The sequence below is a fragment of the Synchytrium microbalum genome (assembly GCF_006535985.1).
Source record: "Synchytrium microbalum strain JEL517 chromosome Unknown SmJEL517_scf0030, whole genome shotgun sequence".
Taxonomy (NCBI): Eukaryota; Fungi; Chytridiomycota; class Chytridiomycetes; order Synchytriales; family Synchytriaceae; genus Synchytrium; species Synchytrium microbalum.
This window is the reverse complement of record NW_022158379.1, coordinates 44,408-65,587: the sequence shown is the minus strand read 5'-3', so window position 1 is coordinate 65,587 and position 21,180 is coordinate 44,408. Positions and strand designations below refer to the sequence as shown.

Below are 21,180 nucleotides of genomic sequence, written 5' to 3'. Positions count from 1 at the left end.
TGGCAGATCCACGGTGAATGAAAACCAGGGGAGGATATAGTTCATGATGAATCGGGTTGCGAAGCCCGAGTGTCGTGCAAGTTCTGTTGTTGGTACGAAGCCTTCATAAGGATGGAAGCGAGTGAGACTTGATGGAATGTAGCTCGAATAATGGTTGTCTCGTTTTTCATACCTGGATTCAAAGCGAATACACCAACACTTGCATCTGGGAAACGCTTCTTCAATCGTGCGTCAAGAGCATACAGGAACCATACCTAATGCAAGAGAAGGTAATAGTAAGCAAAAACACATACCATACGAGAAGTTGGATAGCAAATAAATTGTGGATTCTCAAACACATACATTTGCCAACTTGCTCTGCCTGTAAAACTGCATCCCATCGTACTCTTCTCCACCATCAATGTTCTCCCACTTCCAATTTGGTTTCTTCATTCTGTCACCTCCAATATTGGGGTCGTGTATCGAGGATGCAACAATCACGATTCGAGACTTGGGAGCCACTTTGCCCAACTTCAGTAACGTCAATATCATGAGTGCGTGTCCGACGTGATTGCCGTATAGAGTATCTTCGATACCAGGGTTGGTAACTGAGCGTTCTGTGAGTGATGCACCTGTCATGATCACGAGGAGAGTCAGGACAAAAAACCTTGTCAACATTATGATCACACGTCAGAGAGCAATATGTACCAGCATTAGCCAATACGAGATCGATATGATTGAATTTCAACGCATTGCAGAATGACAAGACACTGTCATTGTTGAGCAAATCGAGTTTTGCCGCAATGTACTTTGTTGTGTTTGATGTTGATGCAGAGAGTTCCGTGACGGTCTTTTGGGCCTTTTCAAGAGATCGGCAGGCTAAGTAATGAGTGGATATAAGATGTTGAAATGAAATGACCGTGTGAATATGTTTGAACTTGCCTAGAATAATGGTCCAGTTGCCAATATCGCCAATTTGTTTGGCAGTTTCGCGTCCGATTCCGGCATTAGAGCCTGTGATGATGGCTACACGTGACATTATTGCAGGTATATCGTTGTGCCTTTGCTTTGCTTTGACGGTCAAACTACTAGTAGGCTCTTCTACTCGTTAATCACACCACCTTCACACGTTTCGCGAATTCAAGCTTATTAGCAGACTTTGATATAGCGGTCGGTCAACGACAATGGCACCAGACACTCTGATTCCTGTAGACGCGACACAATTCTCAACAGATGCTACTCGATGGCGACTGCATGTCAAGGAGGGTGCTCAAGTTTGGGAATACTTGGACGACGATAAATTAAGGACTAGAACGCCTCAAGCTACTTATGACAAGTATTGGCTAGGCATACTAAAGGTATGATTTGAGCTCATGAGCCTATATCGCTGCTACATGTTGTTTCTTTGCTCGTGACATCAAATGCACCACACATCTTAACCACACATTGCATTCAACAGGACATGCCAACTCTATCAAAAGCTACATCTGCTCGAGATGCAGCTCGCAACGGTTTCAATTTCGCAAAAGAATTGCAGACTCCTGATGGTCATTGGGCTGGTGAATATGGTGGTCCAATGTTTCTGATTCCCGGTTTGACTATTGTCATGTATATTACTGGCACGCCGTATCCGCCTGGGTATCAGCAAGAGCTTATACGCTACTTGTTCAATCGGGCTAACAAGGAGGATGGTGGTTGGGGAATGTGAGTGTGAAATATACGGCGTTTGGTTGAGCACAGAACCTTGCATTGTTTGCAGTGGAGCTAAAAAAGTCGGCGCCCACGATTCATGTGTCTTGATTTTCAGGTTTCACGAACTACAACACGCTCACACGTCATGTTACTTGTAGTCACATTGAAGGAATCTCGACGGTATTCGGCACCAGTTTGAACTATGTAGCTTTGAGACTCTTAGGCGTTGATGCCAATCATCCTGTATGTGTCAAGGCTCGAGACACTCTACACAAACTGGGCGGCTCAGCTGCTATCCCAGCTTGGGGCAAGTTTTGGTTGTCTGTTTTGGGATGCTATGACTGGGCGGGCAATAATCCCGTTCCGCCTGAATTATGGTATGAAGCCATATGCAATCATGTCTTTCATTTTTTTGTGCGGAGTATGACCCTCCAAACTCACGTCACTCCTCCCAATCGCGCAGGATTCTACCACAAGCGTTACCCTTCCATCCCGGTAACATGTGGTGCCATTCTCGTATGGTTGCATTACCAATGTCGTGGCTGTATGGTAAACGATATGTCGGGCCCATCACGGATTTGGTCAAGGAGCTTCGTCAAGAGCTCTATACTCTGAGATACGAAACAATTGATTGGCCACGTCAGCGGAATAATGTTGCTAAAGTGGACTTGTATCAGGCACATACTTATGTCTTTGACTTCCTCAATGGTATTAAGCAGTTGAAAGACGTTTTTTGCGCATCATTGACGCTTCCTTCTTCCAATACAGTCTTTTTGGGCATATACGAAAAATTCCCAATAGAATCCTTCCGCAAAGCAGGCTTAGACGCAGCCCTCCATCAAATTAGAACAGAAGACGAAAACACGCTCTTCCTGGACTTGGGTCCAGTCAACAAGGTCATGAACATGCTGATTACATTCATTGAAGATGGTCCTACATCGGTATCGTTTCACAAGCATGTCGACCGGATTGCTGATTTCATGTGGATTGGAGGTGAGGGGATGATGATGAATGGAACTAATGGGTCGCAGTTGTGGGATACTGCCTTTATGATGCAGGCGCTGGTTGAGTCTGGGTTGGCAGAGTCTGAGCCTGCTTTTAAGGAGCATGTGCTGAAGGCGTTGGAGTTTTTGGATGTTACTCAGGTATGATGTGTTGTGGTTGGTTTCGTTTGAACTTTACGTCACCTTTTGGTTTTTCCCCCCTGCCTATTAATCGCCTGTAAAACTAATCCAGTCTCGCCCTCCCTTCAATATAGATCAAAAAGAGTGCCAAAAACCACAAATCCTGCTTCCGATTCCCGGCTGAAGGCTCTTTCCCATTCAGCACACGAGATCAAAGCTATACCGTATTCGATTGTACAGCAGAGGGGCTCAAGGCTGCCATCTACTTGCAAAAGAGGGTCACATATGTTCCACAACGTCTCAACGAAGCACGGATATTCAAGGCAGCAGATGTATTGCTGGCTGGTCAGAATTATGATGGTGGATTCCCATCATATGAGCCTGCTCGTGCTCATCCGTGGATTGAGTGGCTGAATCCTGCTGAAGTGTTTGGTAAGTAGTTGCCGAATGCTATATATACAACCTTATGGAAAGCGTATGCCATCCGTTGCTATCCTCGGGTACCAACTTTTCTTTTGCTTATCGTTTAGGTAATATCATGATTGACTACAGTTATCCAGAATGTACGACTGCTTGTGTCTTGTCGTTAACGACGTTCCGTAAACACTATCCAAACTATCGAAGCAAGGATATAGAGTAAGTCCTCCTGGTTGTAGGAAGCTCGCAGCGCGTGTGATATGCTCCAAGCATAATCCCCATTGACTCGATGGCCGTTTTTGCTCTTCACAGGAAGGTAGTCAAGCGAGCCATCAAGTACATCAAAAACGCTCAACGACCAGACGGATCTTGGTATGGCTCATGGGGTGTTTGTTTCACATATGCTACGTGGTTTGGTATTGAAACTTTGGCTTCTGTTGGGGAGTACTATGATAACAGGTGAAGACGCGAAAACAATTCTGTTCAAAGGTGGAATTGCCAAATGTAGCTGACACTGGTTTCCTTCCATAGCCCTTATGTGAAGCGAGCGTGTGACTTTTTGATATCCAAGCAGCAGAGTGATGGAGGCTGGGGCGAAAGCTACAAGGTAATGGCAATGACATACATAGGGATCGGTAGTCATTCTTTTTCATATCTGATTTTTTTTGCCCTCGGGAATTTATCATTTTAGTCTTGTGAACAATGCATCTACATTCAGCACGAAAAGTCCCAAGTGACCAACACATCATGGTAAGGAATGGTTTAACAATCTTGTAGAAACATATGTTTGACCATCTGAATTGATAGGGCTGTGATGTCTCTCATACAAGCACGATATCCGTTCGAAGAACCTATTAGACGTGGTGTACAAGTCATCATGTCTCGCCAACAAGCTAATGGTGAATGGCTGCAAGAGGGTATCGAAGGTGCCTTCAACAAGGTATAACACACTCTTCAATGAATGACATGTAAAAAAACAACTTACATAAACACTTATGTGATTTCTTTTCTAATAGAATGTGATGATATCATACCCAAACTACAAATTCTCATTCACTATCTGGGCACTTGGTCGATACGCTAACGCATACGGAAATCCTACATTGCCGCTACCGAAAGATGCACCCATTCCTGTGCGTGTTGATAAGCATCCGTATCCACCCAAGAAAACCGTACGTGACGATGATCAAGAGCCTAGTAAGTTGAACAAGATTATGGCTGCTTGTACGTTTGGTGCGATGATGGTTGGGATGTTTCTCTTGTTGAAGAATAGGAAGTAAAGGGAGTGTAGAGGGGAGAGAAGTAGAGAGAGGTTGTAGTTGTTTGTTGAATAATAAATATGTTTTACCTGGTGAATGTGGTATGGATTTGGTCAAGTTTGGGAACATTTGCATGACGACCAACTGACAAGCAAAGCACCACACGTTACAAAGGAAACCCCTTGGCTAGGACCATTAAAGGTACGGCTGGAGCTGGTGAGCAAGTGTAGTCCTTTTCGTTCCTTTTTTCTATCTTTGCCTCAATGACGTTAAAACTTACATTCCTAGGACTTGACAACAATTTTAAACGCATTAGCTAGAGATGCAGCTATTGATGCTCTCAATTCCGGCAAACAGTTGCAAAATCACTGGGCTGATGCCTAGGGTGGTCCAATTTTTAATTGATTCCTGGTCTGGCAGTCGGAATGTACATTAGCGTGCGCCATGTCCTCACGGGCAGCAGCAAGAGCCTATACGATGCTTGTTCATTCGTGTCGAGGAAGAGAATAGTGGTTGGGGAAAATTGTGATTACAAGATCAAAATGACTTCAGATGTGTTGTGGCCCGTATAGCAAGAAAAGCTTTTGGTCTCGTTGCCATCGTCACTTCTGAAGTACGGCAAAATACACCACTCTCACATGCTCGTTTTTCGTCCTTATAGCCACAATGAACGAATCTCGACCGTGTTCGTGACCAGGCTGAATTCTGCAGCTTTGACGCTCTTGGGTTTAGATGACTGTTGTGCTGCTGAACGTGTCAAAAGCTCTAGATACTCTATACATATTGAGTGGTTCGGCTGCTATACCCACGTGGGCCAAGTCTTGGTTGTCTGTATAGGAATGCTATGTGGATGTAACATGGAATGTACGGATGTCTCGATCTTGACATCGACCATCCCTGAACTCCTAAAATTCTTTTTTTGTCGCTCAACATCGAACTCACAACTTTTTCAGTTTCTTGAAGGATTCTTCACAAGCTGTGCCCTTCCATCCTGGTAACATTTGTTGCCGTTTTCGTATGGTTTGTAGTGCCAATGTCGGGATTGGTATGGCCAACGATTCCGTGTTGTCATAGATTGGGTAAAGGAGCTTCGTCAAGAACGGTATACGAAACTCTTCATTGGCCCATTCAACCAAACAATGTTGATAAAGTGGACTTGTTTCAGGCACATTATGTCTTTGATTTCCTCAAGAGAGTATGCATCGGTTTTGGGGGTCGGTTTTTTGCGCTTGACTAACACTCTCTTCTTCTACCACAGTGTTTTTGGGCATATTCGAAAATATCCCCAAGAAACTCCTTTCGCAAAGCAAGCTGAGACGCAGCACTTTGTCAAAGCAAAACCGAATGTGAAATTGCTCGCCTACTAGACTCGGGTCCAGTCAACAAGTTCATGAACAAGGTCTTGAACACGTTGGATGCTTACGGTTCTACATTTATTACACCCGCACACCACATCCAACAGAAACATGTCATTACCAACAACATCACCATCCAGCACCCAACAGACTCCCGATACGGAACTACCTCTATACACACCATCCAAACAGAACATACTAGAACTCTATCGAAACCTGCTACGGACTGCTCGCCAATACAAGAGCTATAATATAAGCAACTACATTCGAATACGCTCACAGGAGGCCTTCCACTCAAATGCCACGGAAGAAGATCGAAATAAGATAGCATCGCTATACGCTAGTGGAATAAAGGAACTGGAGATTGCTAAACGACAGGCTTATATACAGAATGTCTTTTCTCTAGGTCCTCTTGTCGTGGAAATGGATCAGAAGGAGAGAAGGCGTTGACATAGTAGTGCATTGATGGGAGGCATCCGTATAGACTGAACTTATCTTGCATGTGGTGGTGAAAGTGGTGACTACGAATGTGTGATGGAGGAAGGCTTTGCCATATATTGTTGGTGACAGCTTTTGGTCTGTAACATATTATTGAATCTATAAACTTAATCTCTGCATATTCTACATGATTTAGCTCTACTTTCAATGGTTCAAGCGTACAGTTTGTTGGTTTTTGGTTTCGGGAACCCATTCACAGAATATATACCCTGATGCTCCATCCTCATTCAGTGATTGGGCTTTCAAGCATGGTTGAGTGGCTAAGTATTAGACGGTAGCAGGTGCTGTGTTTCTGGCTATGCGATGCATTGTCATCACTATACGGCGCGCCTACATTGGGGAGTATGAGGGAGAGAACCTCGGTTCCAGTCCTGGCCTGAAACGCAAATGCTACTTTTTTTTGTGATGCAAAAAATGTATATTAAAGCGATTTATAGCAATAATCTACACCAAAAAGCAGCACCTTTACATTCATAGAATCCAAGTAGGATTATCCAAACGACGACTTGTCCAAAACGGCGCAAGACAAAGCTCTGAGCAACCATACCGTGAGCAGATTGCGCGTGAGCCCACGCGGCTGCCTTGAATGCGACGTAAAGTTCTACACGGTCGGGAACAAGGTAACCCATGGTGTCAAAAGCAAATGGAAGGAAGCTAAATCCAGCAAGACTACAGGTACCAACATTATAATCTCCGTTTCTTCCTTCAAGGCTTCTTGGCATTTTCACAGTAAAATTATATATAAACCACATAAAATGGGATGGGGAATCATTGCAAAACCTCTACAGTAAAGTTGCGCTGGGATATCCTCTGCAAAAACAAGGAAACAGAAAACACGTGACTTACTGCACAGAGCCAGAACTTGTACTAAACTAAAGGAGCCATGCTGTCTAGGCTTATATGTAGACGCATGTTGTGGTCGAAAACTCGTACGACCTCTCCTATTACATCCTGTAAAACAGGAAGTTTTACTAACATAAAGAGCTGTATAACGAAATCACGACGGATTCTATCGATATCAGCAACATCAGTCTTCACTTCACTCACGATTGTTGGAGTTGTATCGTCCCTCAATTCGCCAACATTGACGCAAGAGCCAGTCAAATCGCTGGCATCAACTCTGCTGAACCGAAAACAATAAACTGGTTGTACCCAAACATCGACCACTCAGAGCGACATTATTACGGATTACATACCTTTTATTCAATTCTTGCCAGCATTGATCACATTTCCGTCGTGGTGGTGCTTGTCGAACACCAAATCCACAAACCAAATCGAATGGACTCCACCATCTGAAAGCTGGTGGTTGTCTCTGCTGAAGTATCGGATGCAGCATGGAAGAGTGCTGTTTGTCAAGGCATTTTGAAAGATGGCCTGTTCTGGTGGAGATGTATGCTAGTCAGTCCCACTCCGAACTTACATCCTTGCTCCTAGTTGGCACAATGGATCTCATCACGGTACGATGTATTCTCTCCTAATATATGTTATGCGCTATCACGTCTCCAGTCTCATGTCACAACCCGTAGTTTAGAACACACAAAACAATCCTTCAAATCGAGTATTGGAATCTATTTGGACTTAGTCATCAATCTCAACGAAACTCCCATTGGTATAGGTACTATAGGGCAGGTGTATAAAGTAACACCAGCACACCAGGTCTACACAAACTAGGTGGTTCGGCTGCTGTACCAACTAGGGGCAAGTTTTGCTTGTCTGTATTGGGATGCTATGTGGCGAGACGTATAGTATGTACCATGTCTAGATCATTGCAAGCAGCATCCTGATTCTTTTTTTGTCTCTCAACATAGAAGTCACAGCTTTTTCATTCTCTTAAAGGATGCTCCACAAGCTCTTCCCTCCCATCCTGGTAACAATTGGTGTGGTTTGTAGTGCCAATGTCGGGTTTGGTAGGGCCAACGATTCGTTGTTCTCATAGATTTGGTAAAGGGGCTTCGTCCAGAACGTTTAACTCAGAACCACGAAACGATAGATTGGCCCATTCAACCAAATCATCTTGATAAAGGAGACCGGTATCAGGCACTTTATGTCTTTGATCTCCTCAATGGTATCTATCGGTGTTTTGTGAGTTTTTTTTGCGCTTGACTAACACTCCCTTTTCTACACATTGTTTGTGGGCATATTCGAAAAATTCCCTGACAAATTTCTTTTGCAAAGCAGGCTAAGACGCGGCACTCGGTTCAGAGCAAGACCCAGATGAAAATACTCCCAACTAAGACTTGGGTCCACTCAACAAGGGCATGAACATGTTGATTGTATTTATTGAAGATAGTTCTAAATCGGTATCGTTTCATAAACGTATTAACCTTTTGCTGATTTCATATGGATTGGAGCTGAGCGTATGATGATGAATGAAACTAACGGGTCTCAGTTGTTGGATAGTGCTTTATGATGCAGGCGTTGGTTGAGTCGGGGCTCACAGAGCTGAAGCGGCTTTTATGGAGAATGTGCTAAAGACCTTAAAGTTTCTGGATGTTAGTCAGGTATGTACTCTCGTGGTTGCTTTCGTTTGGGGCATGGAATCCAAACTGCAACATTGAACCGTGAGCTAAGTCAATCTGCTCTTCTCGAAAAGATTTAAAAGAGCACCAGACATCACAAATCCTGCTCTCGATTCCCAACTGAATGTTCCTTCCGATTCAGCACACGAGATCAAACCTATATCAAATTGGACTGTGCTGCTGAAGGGTTAAAAAGCCGCCATCTACTTGTAAGTACCTGATGGTGGCACTGAGTGCCCGGCATGTCGTCAAACAGATGTGACATCACGGCATATTGGGCAGAATTTAACCTGTTTTTGCCTTCTGCTTTCGGTTAGGAGTACCATGATGGACTACAGTCTCCCTCTTCCAGAATGTACTACTGCAGTGTGTTGAGTCCCTGACAGCCTTCCGTGAACATTATTTGAACTATCGAGCGAGGATTCGTTATGGGAAGAGTGCCTGAAGCTAGTGGTCTACGCGTAACACAATGCGAAAGTGATTCGTTTGGAATTGTTTTTGCTGCTAATGGGAAGGCTTCACGCGAGCCATCAAGTATAATCAAAAAGTCGATGCAGTATGGCTCACAGTATTTCTATTATTTCTTTCGCTAGTCTTGTGATGTCTCCCGCTATCCTTTCGAGTCACCCATGAGACGAGATTTACACGTCATCATGTCTCGTACTATTGTTGAATGGTTGCAGGAGGGTATATGAAAGTGCCTTCAAAGAGGCGAACGGTGTGGTACCCATTGATGAGGCGGAGTTAAATGACACCATATACAAGGAGCAATTTCTTCCTTTACCATTAGTTAATGGTGATAGATCCCCAAAGTACAAATTCTTGTTCGCTTGGTCGAGACGCCAACGTGTGTCATAACTGCACATCGCTGTTACCGAAGATTCTCGTCTTTCTGTACGTGCCATGAAGAGCAAGATCCGCTCAAGCTGATCAAGCTGAAACTTTGAGCACCGAATAAGATTATGGCAGGTTGGGCTATCATGAAATTTGTGATGAGGGTTTACTTAGACCGAATGTTCGTCTTTTTCATCCTAGGAATTAGAAGATACACGTAGCTTTATTAATAACAATCCGCATTACGTTTTGGCTTTTAGCACGTAAATATAGCGTTAGAACACGTGAACAGCGTATCCCCGTTCGATCTCCACATGTTTTTTCGACAAACACCTAAAAAACAATGAAGTAGCAAGAATGAACCGAGCACATCAACAGCCTACGCAGATCCAAGTGCAATACGATGCTCATCCACAGAGAGCACAGCAGGCACCATATAGAACACCCTTCCTCCCAGAATCCATTGATCCATCATTGCCAATTTCCGCCCAACTTGAAATATATCGAGAATTGGCAAAACATTCTGATCTGGCAACTCAGCTGAACTATGCAAAGTATCTCATATATGTCGCTGAAGGTAGGCTGTCTACTGTGTCTGACTCGGAAGAGTCAAATTGATGTAGATTAAATGTGGAGATTGGATGCTTTCATTGAGCGAGTGAGAGGACACCTTGGTGGTAGATGTCAGGTAGATCCATGCAAAGAAGGCTGAGGAATGACTTGATATCATCGTTTATCATGATTCTGTCGTGATATCTCACCAAAAACTGTCGTGTTGGCGACACAGCACACTACCGCTGTATTCCTCCAGCATGCTCTTCTTTTTTCGCTGATGCGAGGAAAGACGTTATCTAATCAATGAAATACTAAGCGATCTCCTTTCGTTTGTTAGATCCATTATACGCTGACCCAAATCCAAAGATTGCGAGAAAGACTCAGGATGCATTGTATCAAGAATCTCTAAAATGGATTAAACGACTCGCAAATGCTGGTAACAAGATCAACCAAAACATGCTCCGGTGAATGTATTGAACAGACTCAAGTATCTGATTACTAAATTCCATTACCATATAGGCAAGGCATCATCCCCAGGTGAGATGAATCCGTTGATCACTTAATATAAGATGATGGACTTACCCTTTTCAAATCTTACAGAGTCCCAATTCTTCCTCGCAGAATGCTACGGCAACGGCTCCCTCTCCCTGCCTGTAGACCACGAAAAAGCATTCAACCTATATGTAGCAGCCTCAAAACAAAACCACCCATCAGCTACATATCGTACTGCCGTTTGTCACGAAGTTGGTGCTGGCACCAAACGTGATCCAGCTCGATCTGTACAGTTTTATAGAAAGGCTGCTACTTTGGGAGACACTGCTGCCATGTATAAATTGGGTATGATACTACTGGGTGGATTGCTGGGAGAGAAGAAGACTCCTCGTGAAGGTGTTACTTGGCTAAAGAGGGCTGCTAGTCAAGCTGATGAGACGACACCTCATGCGTTACACGAGTTGGCGGCGCTGTATGAAGGGAGGGTTGAAGAGACTGGTGGGAATATTATTCCGGTATGCACTGTTGATGCACATTCACTAATTTTTTGCTCGTTTTGGCACCTTGACAAAACCAAATAATGCGAATGAAGCAAACCCTCTTATTCCATCTTTCAAAGGATCCATCATACGCCCACGACTTGTATTTGAAGGCAGCTCAACTAGGCTATGCACCATCCCAATATAAACTCGGAATCTGTTATGAATACGGCATGCTCGGTGTCGCAGTAGACCCACGACGCTCCATAGCATGGTATACACGAGCAGCCGAACAAGGAGAACCAGAAGCAGAACTCGCTCTATCAGGCTGGTACTTGACTGGAGCAGACGCTGTACTAGGCCAATCAGATCAAGAAGCCTACCTCTGGGCCCGTAAAGCAGCTGATAAAGGACTAGCAAAAGCTGAATATGCGGTTGGATATTATACAGAGAATGGCGTTGGAGTTGTACCTGATTTTGAGGAGTCTCGACGATGGTATTTGCGGGCGGCAGGACAGGGGAATAAAAGGTACAGAGGTTGAAAGAGTACAGAGGTTGCTTTTCAGTCATTAAAGTGAGACATCAAAAATTTAACCAACACTCTCTAACGTCGACTAGGGCTGTACAGAGGTTGAAAGAGTTTAAGGCTTATGCATCTGGAATGATGCCGACTTCCATGTCACAGCAGCCGTCTCAGTCGTCTCAGTCAAGAGGTCAGATGGCATCTAATAATTTTCGACGAGATGCTGTTTTAAGTGAAGAGAGAAAGGATCAACGTGGTGATTGTAACATTATGTAGTTTGTATACTGGTAGAGAACAGTCCATCGTTATCATTTGTTTGATATACCCATCATCATATCATCATCTCCATCTGAAGCATATTTAACCAAACCAAAGCACCAAAAAATTATCAAATTAGTGTTGAGAAGCCAAATAAAATTATACGTAAATTACTTAAATTATTCTTGAGTTACATGTCATAGGTAGACAATGCAAAAAATCGGGCGGAATCGATCTTTTCATCTCCTTCTTGCCAGCATCCACCACGCTGGACTCTTCTTCCCATTCTTGATATACTCTACAGTATCATCAAAGAAAGTCGTCACCAAAAACAAAATATCCCACGCCTTCTCATCAAAACAAGTCCTAATCTCATCTTCAGTCATAACTGGCATCCCACCGGCTATCAGAGATGGAGTACTCGTTCTGCCTACTAGTAGCATCAATAATCCTGTTTTCGGCTTTAAATACGTCTCATATTTATGAAGCAGCCCTTCTTGATTGACTCGTCTTAGCACGTGGAAACATTGACAATCGTATATAAAATCGAATTTAGATGTTAGTGGGTGTGCTATGGACTTCCATAGCGTTGCTATGCTCGTTTTGATGCCGTTACTGGTACTTGCAGCAGTACTACTAGCTTGTTGTGGTATATCCGGTTGTGATGATTTGAGCATCCTTTCAGCAACAGCGACACTAAACGTATCGGGTAACTGGAATAAATCATGCTGTAGTATTATAGCACGATGTGATGGAATGCCCAGCTGTAGAGCCATATTACGGGCTTGGGTGACTGGTTTTTCTACAAGTTCGATTCCGACGACTGTGAATCCTAATTGAGACATGTACAATAATGATGATGCTGTCCCGCATGCGAATTCTAACGTAAAATGATACGCCAATTAGCTTAAATCAAAGTAGAGAGACCTTACCTCACCACGATCGAATACTTCAAAACAAATGTTGATGTGATTACATACCCAAGACACGTCCATTTACTGGCGGCTTGAATCTTCTACATTTACTGCATACATGAATCTTATCGTTCGTCGCTCCACGAGCCCGTCCATGTATATCCAGTCCATCGGGAATGTGATTTGAATTGCCAATTGGAGCAGGCAGTAATTCACACGAGCTGGTCAAGTAATGCACTAGTTGAGAGGCTGCTGCTTGGGAATCCCATGGTGGGATGTCGTATACTTGATAGTATGTCTCCCATCTATTTGGATCTGTTGGGTCTATCTTTACATCTAATGTCATTTGTTGTTGAATGCGTAAGCATGTTTGATGCTGGGACGTTGAGTCGATCGCAAGCAACCAGGCAAGCAATTTTTCTCGCTCGGATCATTGATAATTTGCTTTGGAACTGAGCGAATCTATCGCGATGAGCAAAGGAACTGTATACCATGTCTATATGGTGATATTCATGTTGCTAAACCACTAATCTCTTTCATTTCATGAATACATATCGCTACGTTACTATAGATATTTGCTCCTTTACTACCACATCCTACATCAAACGAGGCTTTTGACAAAAACTCTTGGACAGCAGAAGGAGACAACAGGGAAACACCGCGTGCTGGGTAAGACGGGCGACTTCATGTTCTGCCGAAAACTCCTGCAGTTTTGCTACATTATTACTTATAGCCATTTCACCACTCCTTTCACGAGCTACTGACCTACAAAGATCTTTGATATTCCCTTTTGCTACAATCCTAATACAGCGTAGATCTGGAAAACGAGGATAATACAATGCTTCGACAATCATCTTAGTTGGTATGCTACTCAGATTGAGCCCCATGGTTTGCAGCTTGGTGGAGTATTCGCCCACAGCAGCAAAGCCTTGTTTGCTGATAAGATCTTTCCCACATACAAGAGTCTGCAAGTTGGGTAAGAATGGGAGAAATGCTGCGATATCCATATCCGGCCCACTTGATTCAAAGTGCTTTATTTGTGGCATTGGTAATTTATGGTGGTGGTCGTCCATACCTACAACAGCATTACCATTTTTCAAACCTTGCTGTGACGAATAAGTTTTGATAGGCAGCGGCCTACCAGCAATATCGACGAGTTCTAGCAATTGCATTCAACGAATCATGGTGGTCCATTGTGAGCACACGAAAACATTTATGCCCCTCCTTGCTACAAGCTAGGGCGAAGCGGTAACTCGTTGCCGTGGCATCATAAGCGGAGCAAGCCGTAGCAACAATTTGTTGGTTTTGAATTCACGGACTGTGATCCTTTTCGAGATCCTCGCACACAGCTACAAACTCGAAATAGAACCCATGATACTAGACTCTACGGCGGGCATTTGACGTCCATACTGGTAAATATGTGGAGAGTTCAATTGTTTGCTCAAGACTGCGAAGACGTGGTGTGGCCGAAGCTTCAAAGCGCGATGAATCTGATGTCCCAGTTATTGTAAGGTCTGGCCGACATCGACCACTCTGATGCACTAAAACTTCCAGCAAGATAAAGCAAGAGATATTCAAGTAATCCCACCAATCTTACACTGCTCGCCAGTGATTGTGTTGTCAACTGCGACACACGACTTGTCCCCGAAGTTTCTAGCCGAAGAAACTTTCAATATTCAAGAGATTCGATGTCCGAACTTAGATTTGCTGTAATTTCCCTGGATCGCTAGTTACAAAAGCATCCTATCATCGTCAGGCATCCACCGGAATCAATACAGTGCTTTCCATCAACAGCGAGGAGAAGCAAGTAACCGTTCGCGTTTTTCGCGCTCAGAACTATTTTCTCATCGCTTCTGATGGCTTTTCCAGTTAGTTTCAGTCTCTGGAAGGCGTAAAAGTCATCTCCTTCCCCAATTCGTCATTGAATGCTGAGGGGACAGTCCAAATGAGGAAAACCATCATCAATTAGCTACATGTGCAATAGATTATGGTGGTAGAAGTGGCTGTAGACGATAATGCATTCACAAATGCTCTAGTTCTAGTACGTTCTTCATCGCAATCTTTACAGCTGTTTGAAACAGAGTTGTGCTAAATGACACCTCGTTTTCAAACCAGACCAACATAGCGAGAATCCGATGGAGAAGATATTATCACGTATGTCACGTCACAGAGCTTCAATGGAAACTGGCTGCTTCAACCTCTCAGATACCTGGTCACTCCGCATCACTCCAAGATCCATTGTTGAATGCCCATTTGGCCTTACTTGCTGCTGGTATTCCTTGCGCGTGGCGCCTAGGAGATTATGATCCCACTCAAAAATCACACAATGGACGTCCAACGCGACTATACGCTAAATCGACCATGGCTTCTCTCACCACAACTCCTGAAGGAATGTCGACAAGGCAAGTTCCTGAAGCACCTCGGAACCACTACATCGGCGAAGAAAATGTGCGATTGGCTTATTGTATCTATCTATACAGCGCTACTTCTCCGATGGGGATGGGACAGAACTCACCGCAAGCAACACCTCAAAGTACTTCCCCACAATATATGCCAGCATCACCTTACTCAGTGCCCGTTCCTGGATCGGAACTGCCAACTGATTTCTCTCCGATTCCTGCCATAATGGATGATGTCGCTCGGCCAGCTGATCCGAATACGTATGATACAACTGGCGACCAGAATGAACTTAACGCTGTAGAAGATGGTGTCCTGTCACGAGAATTATGGATTTTCGAGTTTGGAGACTTGAAACTACAGCAATGCCCAGAGCTACAGAAGCTCACAGGTATGGGTTGTCGGAAACTCGTAAAAAATAGGTGCTGATTTGCCTCTCATATGTAGAACTCGAAGCTGGATGGTTTTCGTCCGACAATGTATACAATACTCTCGGATTGGCCTCTAATGCACCTTGTACAGTTGAATACTCCTTATTTATAAATGCCATGCACAATCTGTTGGAAAGGTCAGTCAGTCCCCAACCACATCAATGCCTCGTGCTAACAGGCACATTTCTTTAGATCATTCACCAAGAATGGTGTAGTCCGAATTGGACATCAATTTATAATACCTCAAAATGTTTCTCAGACTCCATCGGCGTCGTGGTGGAGAATGGCTGGCGAAGCCCAACAGTACGTTTCTTTCCAGTCGTCAGACACAAGTTTGAAAGCTCACAGATTCTTCCTTAGACACGCACCGCTTGCCTGCGAGCTACATATATATATTACAGCTACCAATATCGTTATTCAGCCTTGCATCGTATGGTCTTCGTATAGACCCATTGCATCAACAGATTTGCTTTCACCAGATCCAAAAACTGGCAAGCAGAATTTGTTAATGTTTCTTTACGATTTCGAGACCCTAATTTTCTCCACTTCTAGTCGTATTGAGCCCATCGGGAGTCACAGCACTAGCATCACTATCGGATTCCAAAGAAGGGAAGCCCGATGAGTGGTCTTCTGTACTTAATGTAGTGGTGGGCCGTCAGGAGAGTGAGCTACCATCATATTTATTAGCGCGAATACCTGATTCCAACATCACATGCATGTATCCGACCAACTTAATATTCGTACCTGTAAAAAGTGAAGGTCAAAATCAGCCTTCGGAGAAAGATGTGGCAAGGTCGCAATGGAAGGATGCCAGCGTGCGTGCTACTAAACTGTTTCCAGCCATGTCAAGATCAGATTCGGGACAAAACATGGACTATTGGGATTATGTTTCCTTGTCTAGAAACGTAACAGATCTAGTATTGGAGAAGGCTGGAACTATAGATCCTCTGCTTATACCACCACCTAGCCATGATGTGATCGTAAAACCCATGGCCAAATCCGAGTCACTTCCGAAAGGGAACACTTCAACAGCAGCCCAAGTCCCAAACGGAAATGCCGTGGGTTCTGTGATAACTGGTGCTTCTTCGCAACTAGTGCCACCTCTAAAACAGTCACCTCCCATATCGCCCGCATCTAAGCCGGTAAACCAATACGATTTTAATGATAGCATGGCACTGCAGGGCCGCCGTGACGACTTTGGTGGTGATTCAGACTTGGATATGGGAGATGATGAAATAGGCGATGATGACTTTGATTTTTTTGATAAACCTGTAAAAGCAGCTGGTCATGTTAGCTCAAATCTGGTGACTTCTGCTGTAGCATCTGCAGTAAACGTACTCCCACAACCAGTATCGCCAATTTTCAGTTTGACTGGTCTTCCATCTCCTATTCCAATGGGAGCTCCCACTCCAAGGTTACCACTAGGATCTCTTGTACAGACACCTGGTCCAACTGGAATGACGCCCCGTGATCCAACTCAACCTCCCACTCCTATAACTCAGGCATGGCAGTTAGATACACCTAATGGGTTTATTCGGACTCCATTACCGGTTGCGACGCCCGGTGCTCTGCTAGATATGATGACGAGTCCTGTAGTTACAGACCTCTTTGCGGACTTCGATCGTAAACCATATAATGTAGATATTGCTAGTCCTCATCCACGAGAATCCGATGATGATTACGATGTACCACAAGCATGGTCTGCAATAGCCTTCACTAATCTAGAAGGCTTAATAGGTGATTGGTCTGGTAGTAGCGTAAACAAGTGGGGCAATAGTGAGCACAAATGGAATTATCTGCCAGCTACAAAGCCAACTAGTAAACGAAAACGAACCTCGCCTTCGCACACGATACGGTCAATCAAACAGACCAAAGTCGAAGTCAGGTCTGAGTCCCCAGAATCCGATGATGACAATGTAGCATTGTTGGAGGAAGATGTAAACTATAATGATGCTATTGTACAAACCGATGGCATACTGCTAGCTCTACATGGTGGTGGGGCTCTCGCGGGCAAAGACGAACATATCTTTTGGGCAAGATTATGTGCTGGATCGTCGAAACAAGCAGTTGCGGTAGACCAATCGCAAACAGCTGCAACTCCCACATCATTAATTGAAGATATGATGAACAACACGTTACCGCAATGGAAGGACGAAGATGCGTATGCTATAGCCATAGAATTAGTGTTGGAGCATACTTGTATGGGCAGTGAAGCATTGATGGCATCACAAGACACGTTGTCGCCATTCGTAAATGGACTGGATGGTGATTCTAGGACGATATCAAGTCCAGACACAGTTGCTGCTGCCTTGTTTCAATTGGTGCCGATGATTAGCAGTACATTGTCCAGAGATGGTGGTCCTGCCGCTGAGGAGAGACAACAACGACCTGTTTTGAAGGGTCCGTTGACCATTCAGCAGTATAGTGAACTGCAAGGTATCAGCCAGTCTATTGTGGCCAACCTTTGTTGCCTTACATACTCATTCTCCAACTATGTAGAATCTGAACGATCCGTTGCAAAATATGGACGATTCTCACTTCGTAAAAAGGCCAAGAAAGCCACAGAGCCCGTTATAGAAACATTACCTATACCCGATATCTTGGCACGACATGATAACAATATGTTATCATTATCACCGGTCGCAGTTAGATTTTGGGAACGGCTGCGGTTTTCACCAGTTGGAGGATCTAGAGATGTTCAATGGTTGGCATTGTGTCCTGCTGGCCAGGAAGTGTGTGATGAGACTCGGCGATGGATGACAGATTTTTGTACTGCTTATACGGTATGCCAAGCCTGTGTCCCTCGGGTTTTTTTGGCTTCTTCTTGAAGCAACCGATTCTTACACACTTCTCACCTCACCTAGGCCTGTCGTCTTGGAGCTTGTCAGCCGTTTGCCCTGTCAGATACGATTGCTAAACCAGTGATTGCAGCACATCTAGTTCGTAAGTATATTAAATCCTTGTCAAGAGTGACTTTTTCTTCTTTTGTTAGCATTCTGACGATTTCCTTGTGGCTAGCACCTCAACCACACGAATCACCTGATGCGCAACGGTTTCGCAGCTATGTGTCTGCTGTAGAGAGACTGTCTGGTTATTTAGCTCCAGTTGTGGATCGGCTAACTGATTGGCTGGTTGTGTTTATTGTCGATCCGTTTCCTCATATTCCCAATTCTTTATTATATTTATCATGGATGTTTGGAAGAGCGCTAGTTGGAATGGCCACTGAGACTCGTAATTTGGCCTTTCTTCGGTCGAAAATTATATTGCAGGTAAAGAATTGCGAAGTGGGACACAAAACAAGGACCCAGATTGTACAAGGAAGTCCTTTCTCTGACACAGTCTCTCTTTTTAAGGTGCTACCAATTGAGGTCATATTGAATCCAGATGTGTTTCGAGGAGCACCATCTATTGGTTTACGTGAAGTAGCTTTCAGCGTCTATTCCAAATGTCGTCAACACTTTAAACGACCAGAGCTGCCTGGATTTGAATCTCATATTCCCAATGCATCGACAGCTATTGCCAACTTGACATATACATTGTCAACCAACAGAACGTCTCGACAGGCGTCATTTTCAGCTACAAAACGACTGGCACTGCCAGCTCGACATTCAGTGGATGCCGATCGAATCATGCATATTGCTATTGGATCTAGTTCTGGATGGATTTGTGCAACATGGTGTGAACAGTCTGGAGAGGTGGTTGAGGTAGCTGCTTTTAGAAAGTCAAATGGTGCCAAGCAATGTATTCAGGATGTGCTTGAGCGGACGTTGGTATTGACTGGTCGTGGAGGTGTTTGGTGGCGTCTTGTGTTTGGATTTGATGCGTCGGTGGATGTACGGGACCTTGAATGTGAGTCCCGAATGCATTGCATTATACAGTACTTGCAACCTGCGGCGTTTTTCTCAACTTTTTACTTCCAATTTTAGATTGGCTGGATTCATTTTCATGGTTTACATTGACAACAAGGCCTCAAGCTGCTACACTAGATAGTCCACCACTACAGCAGAGTCAGCTGGTGCCTACATTTAACCAGGGAGGTCCCTTAACGCCACATGGCATGCATATGGGTTCTCCACTAGTGCGAAGCCCAGCATCAACACCCACACCACCTTTAGTACCCTCATCTAACTCTACACCACGAATCCTCGATGGTCTACCCTCCCATTTTATAGCGTCAATAAGTCTAATATCCTTTAATTCTTCAAAAGTCGCATCGCAATTTGTTCCCAACGAGGGAAACAGTAATACAGCCACGTCATCTACAAGTAGTGGTGTAGTAGGTCGTATGGGCTTTGATGTCGCTGATGATGTAGTAGGGTCCTTTAACGGTCGCAATTTCCCTTTTCCGTTACCTGGTCAAGCAGATGCAGGTGCCGACGAAGTATTCAAAGAGGGGCTTCAGAACACGTCTTCTGTAGTTGTATCTAATCAGCGCATTCCACTTTGGACTCGAGAAGCTGTACTGCCTCTAGCTACAGGCTGGCTTGTAAATTCACGCATAGTAGATAATTGGACTGGAGTGCATGCTACAACTACTGGAGCTGATGTGACTATTACCGCACCACAACATCGAGCATATACAACCAGTGTGTCGCAGGAGATCTCATTGTTGTGGCATCATCATAATCCACACGCTGAACTATTGACGTCGAATTATGCGAGTTGGATGTCCCCGCCGTTGAATAATGGTAGTAATAGCAATTTATCTGGTGGTAGTAACAGTGGTGGTAATAGCGCAGTGAGTCCTCATCATGCTGCTATTGTGAGGGATGTGCTGAAGCAGTATCATGCCTTGAGGTTTCTGAGACAGGCTAGTACTTATTGGATGAATGATGATATGGGACAGCAGCCGTGGATGTATCAGGCTATTAGTAGAGCTGTTAGTATGTTGTCTTGTACAAACTGAGAGGGGTTACGACGGTTGGTTTAATGGACTAGTAATAAATGCGTGGTTTAACGAATGGGGTTGTTTGACGGACGTGATACAAGAGCACGCGGACCACGTATTTTTGATGTTGAATGAGACGTGAACAGTGTCAAACATGAGCGATCGGTTGGCATTTGGCATAAAATTCGCGCTTTTGTATTTTTCGATGAAATCACGAGATCCATGCAAAAGCGAAGTAGCTGTCACTCTAATTAGAAGATGGATACAGCCTGTACTGAGCGAGAAGGGGCGTTTTTACACTTCCGGGAACTGCCTCTTCTTGCACGGAAGTTGATGTTAAACATTTGCCTAAACATTCTTTTACAAAGCCACCAGCGTGCTGTTCTCCAAACCATTTCCAACCTTTCTTTTTGGCAATAAACCTAAGAGGAAGCATAAGGAATTGATTTAAAGTTGGTCATTCCTATACCTGCATACCTGCTGTTCCTCTCCGCTGTTGGATACTCTCGTTTGCCCCCCACAGCTCCAAGCTCCACCTTTTCTTTGGGGACAAGTAATCGATTGTA

The 21,180-nt window shown here is 44.2% G+C and overlaps 5 protein-coding genes across 5 annotated transcripts; 4 read left to right on the top strand and 1 right to left on the bottom strand.

Moving 5' to 3' along the window:
• Positions 1 to 1,163: 1,163 nt before the first annotated feature.
• On the top strand, positions 1,164 to 4,503 carry SmJEL517_g04428 (uncharacterized protein; the record flags this gene model as incomplete). The annotated part of the gene is made up of 13 exons (XM_031170356.1): positions 1,164 to 1,337; positions 1,439 to 1,683; positions 1,830 to 2,048; positions 2,135 to 2,379; positions 2,440 to 2,816; positions 2,930 to 3,227; positions 3,326 to 3,431; positions 3,525 to 3,671; positions 3,744 to 3,819; positions 3,904 to 3,962; positions 4,020 to 4,152; positions 4,229 to 4,436; positions 4,499 to 4,503. 13 exons carry the CDS (start codon positions 1,164 to 1,166, stop codon positions 4,501 to 4,503), a joined length of 2,292 nt encoding a protein of 763 aa, XP_031023613.1.
• A 1,434-nt stretch (positions 4,504 to 5,937) lies between these two features.
• SmJEL517_g04427 (uncharacterized protein) lies at positions 5,938 to 6,276 on the top strand (the record flags this gene model as incomplete). The annotated part of the gene is made up of 1 exon (XM_031170355.1): positions 5,938 to 6,276. The coding sequence occupies one exon, from the start codon at positions 5,938 to 5,940 to the stop codon at positions 6,274 to 6,276; it is 339 nt and encodes a 112-aa protein (XP_031023610.1).
• A 3,758-nt stretch (positions 6,277 to 10,034) lies between these two features.
• Positions 10,035 to 12,002, top strand: SmJEL517_g04426 (uncharacterized protein; the record flags this gene model as incomplete). The annotated part of the gene is made up of 6 exons (XM_031170354.1): positions 10,035 to 10,254; positions 10,570 to 10,668; positions 10,752 to 10,769; positions 10,833 to 11,239; positions 11,344 to 11,732; positions 11,822 to 12,002. The coding sequence occupies 6 exons, from the start codon at positions 10,035 to 10,037 to the stop codon at positions 12,000 to 12,002; spliced, it is 1,314 nt and encodes a 437-aa protein (XP_031023611.1).
• Positions 12,003 to 12,223: 221 nt separating this feature from the next.
• On the bottom strand, positions 12,224 to 13,244 carry SmJEL517_g04425 (uncharacterized protein; the record flags this gene model as incomplete). The annotated part of the gene is made up of 2 exons (XM_031170353.1): positions 12,224 to 12,864; positions 12,965 to 13,244. 2 exons carry the CDS (start codon positions 13,242 to 13,244, stop codon positions 12,224 to 12,226), a joined length of 921 nt encoding a protein of 306 aa, XP_031023608.1.
• A 1,641-nt stretch (positions 13,245 to 14,885) lies between these two features.
• Positions 14,886 to 20,632, top strand: SmJEL517_g04424 (uncharacterized protein; the record flags this gene model as incomplete). The annotated part of the gene is made up of 11 exons (XM_031170352.1): positions 14,886 to 14,939; positions 15,014 to 15,686; positions 15,743 to 15,863; positions 15,919 to 16,029; positions 16,148 to 16,167; positions 16,279 to 18,162; positions 18,226 to 18,509; positions 18,591 to 18,669; positions 18,745 to 18,995; positions 19,080 to 19,575; positions 19,653 to 20,632. 11 exons carry the CDS (start codon positions 14,886 to 14,888, stop codon positions 20,630 to 20,632), a joined length of 4,953 nt encoding a protein of 1,650 aa, XP_031023609.1.
• Positions 20,633 to 21,180: the final 548 nt, after the last annotated feature.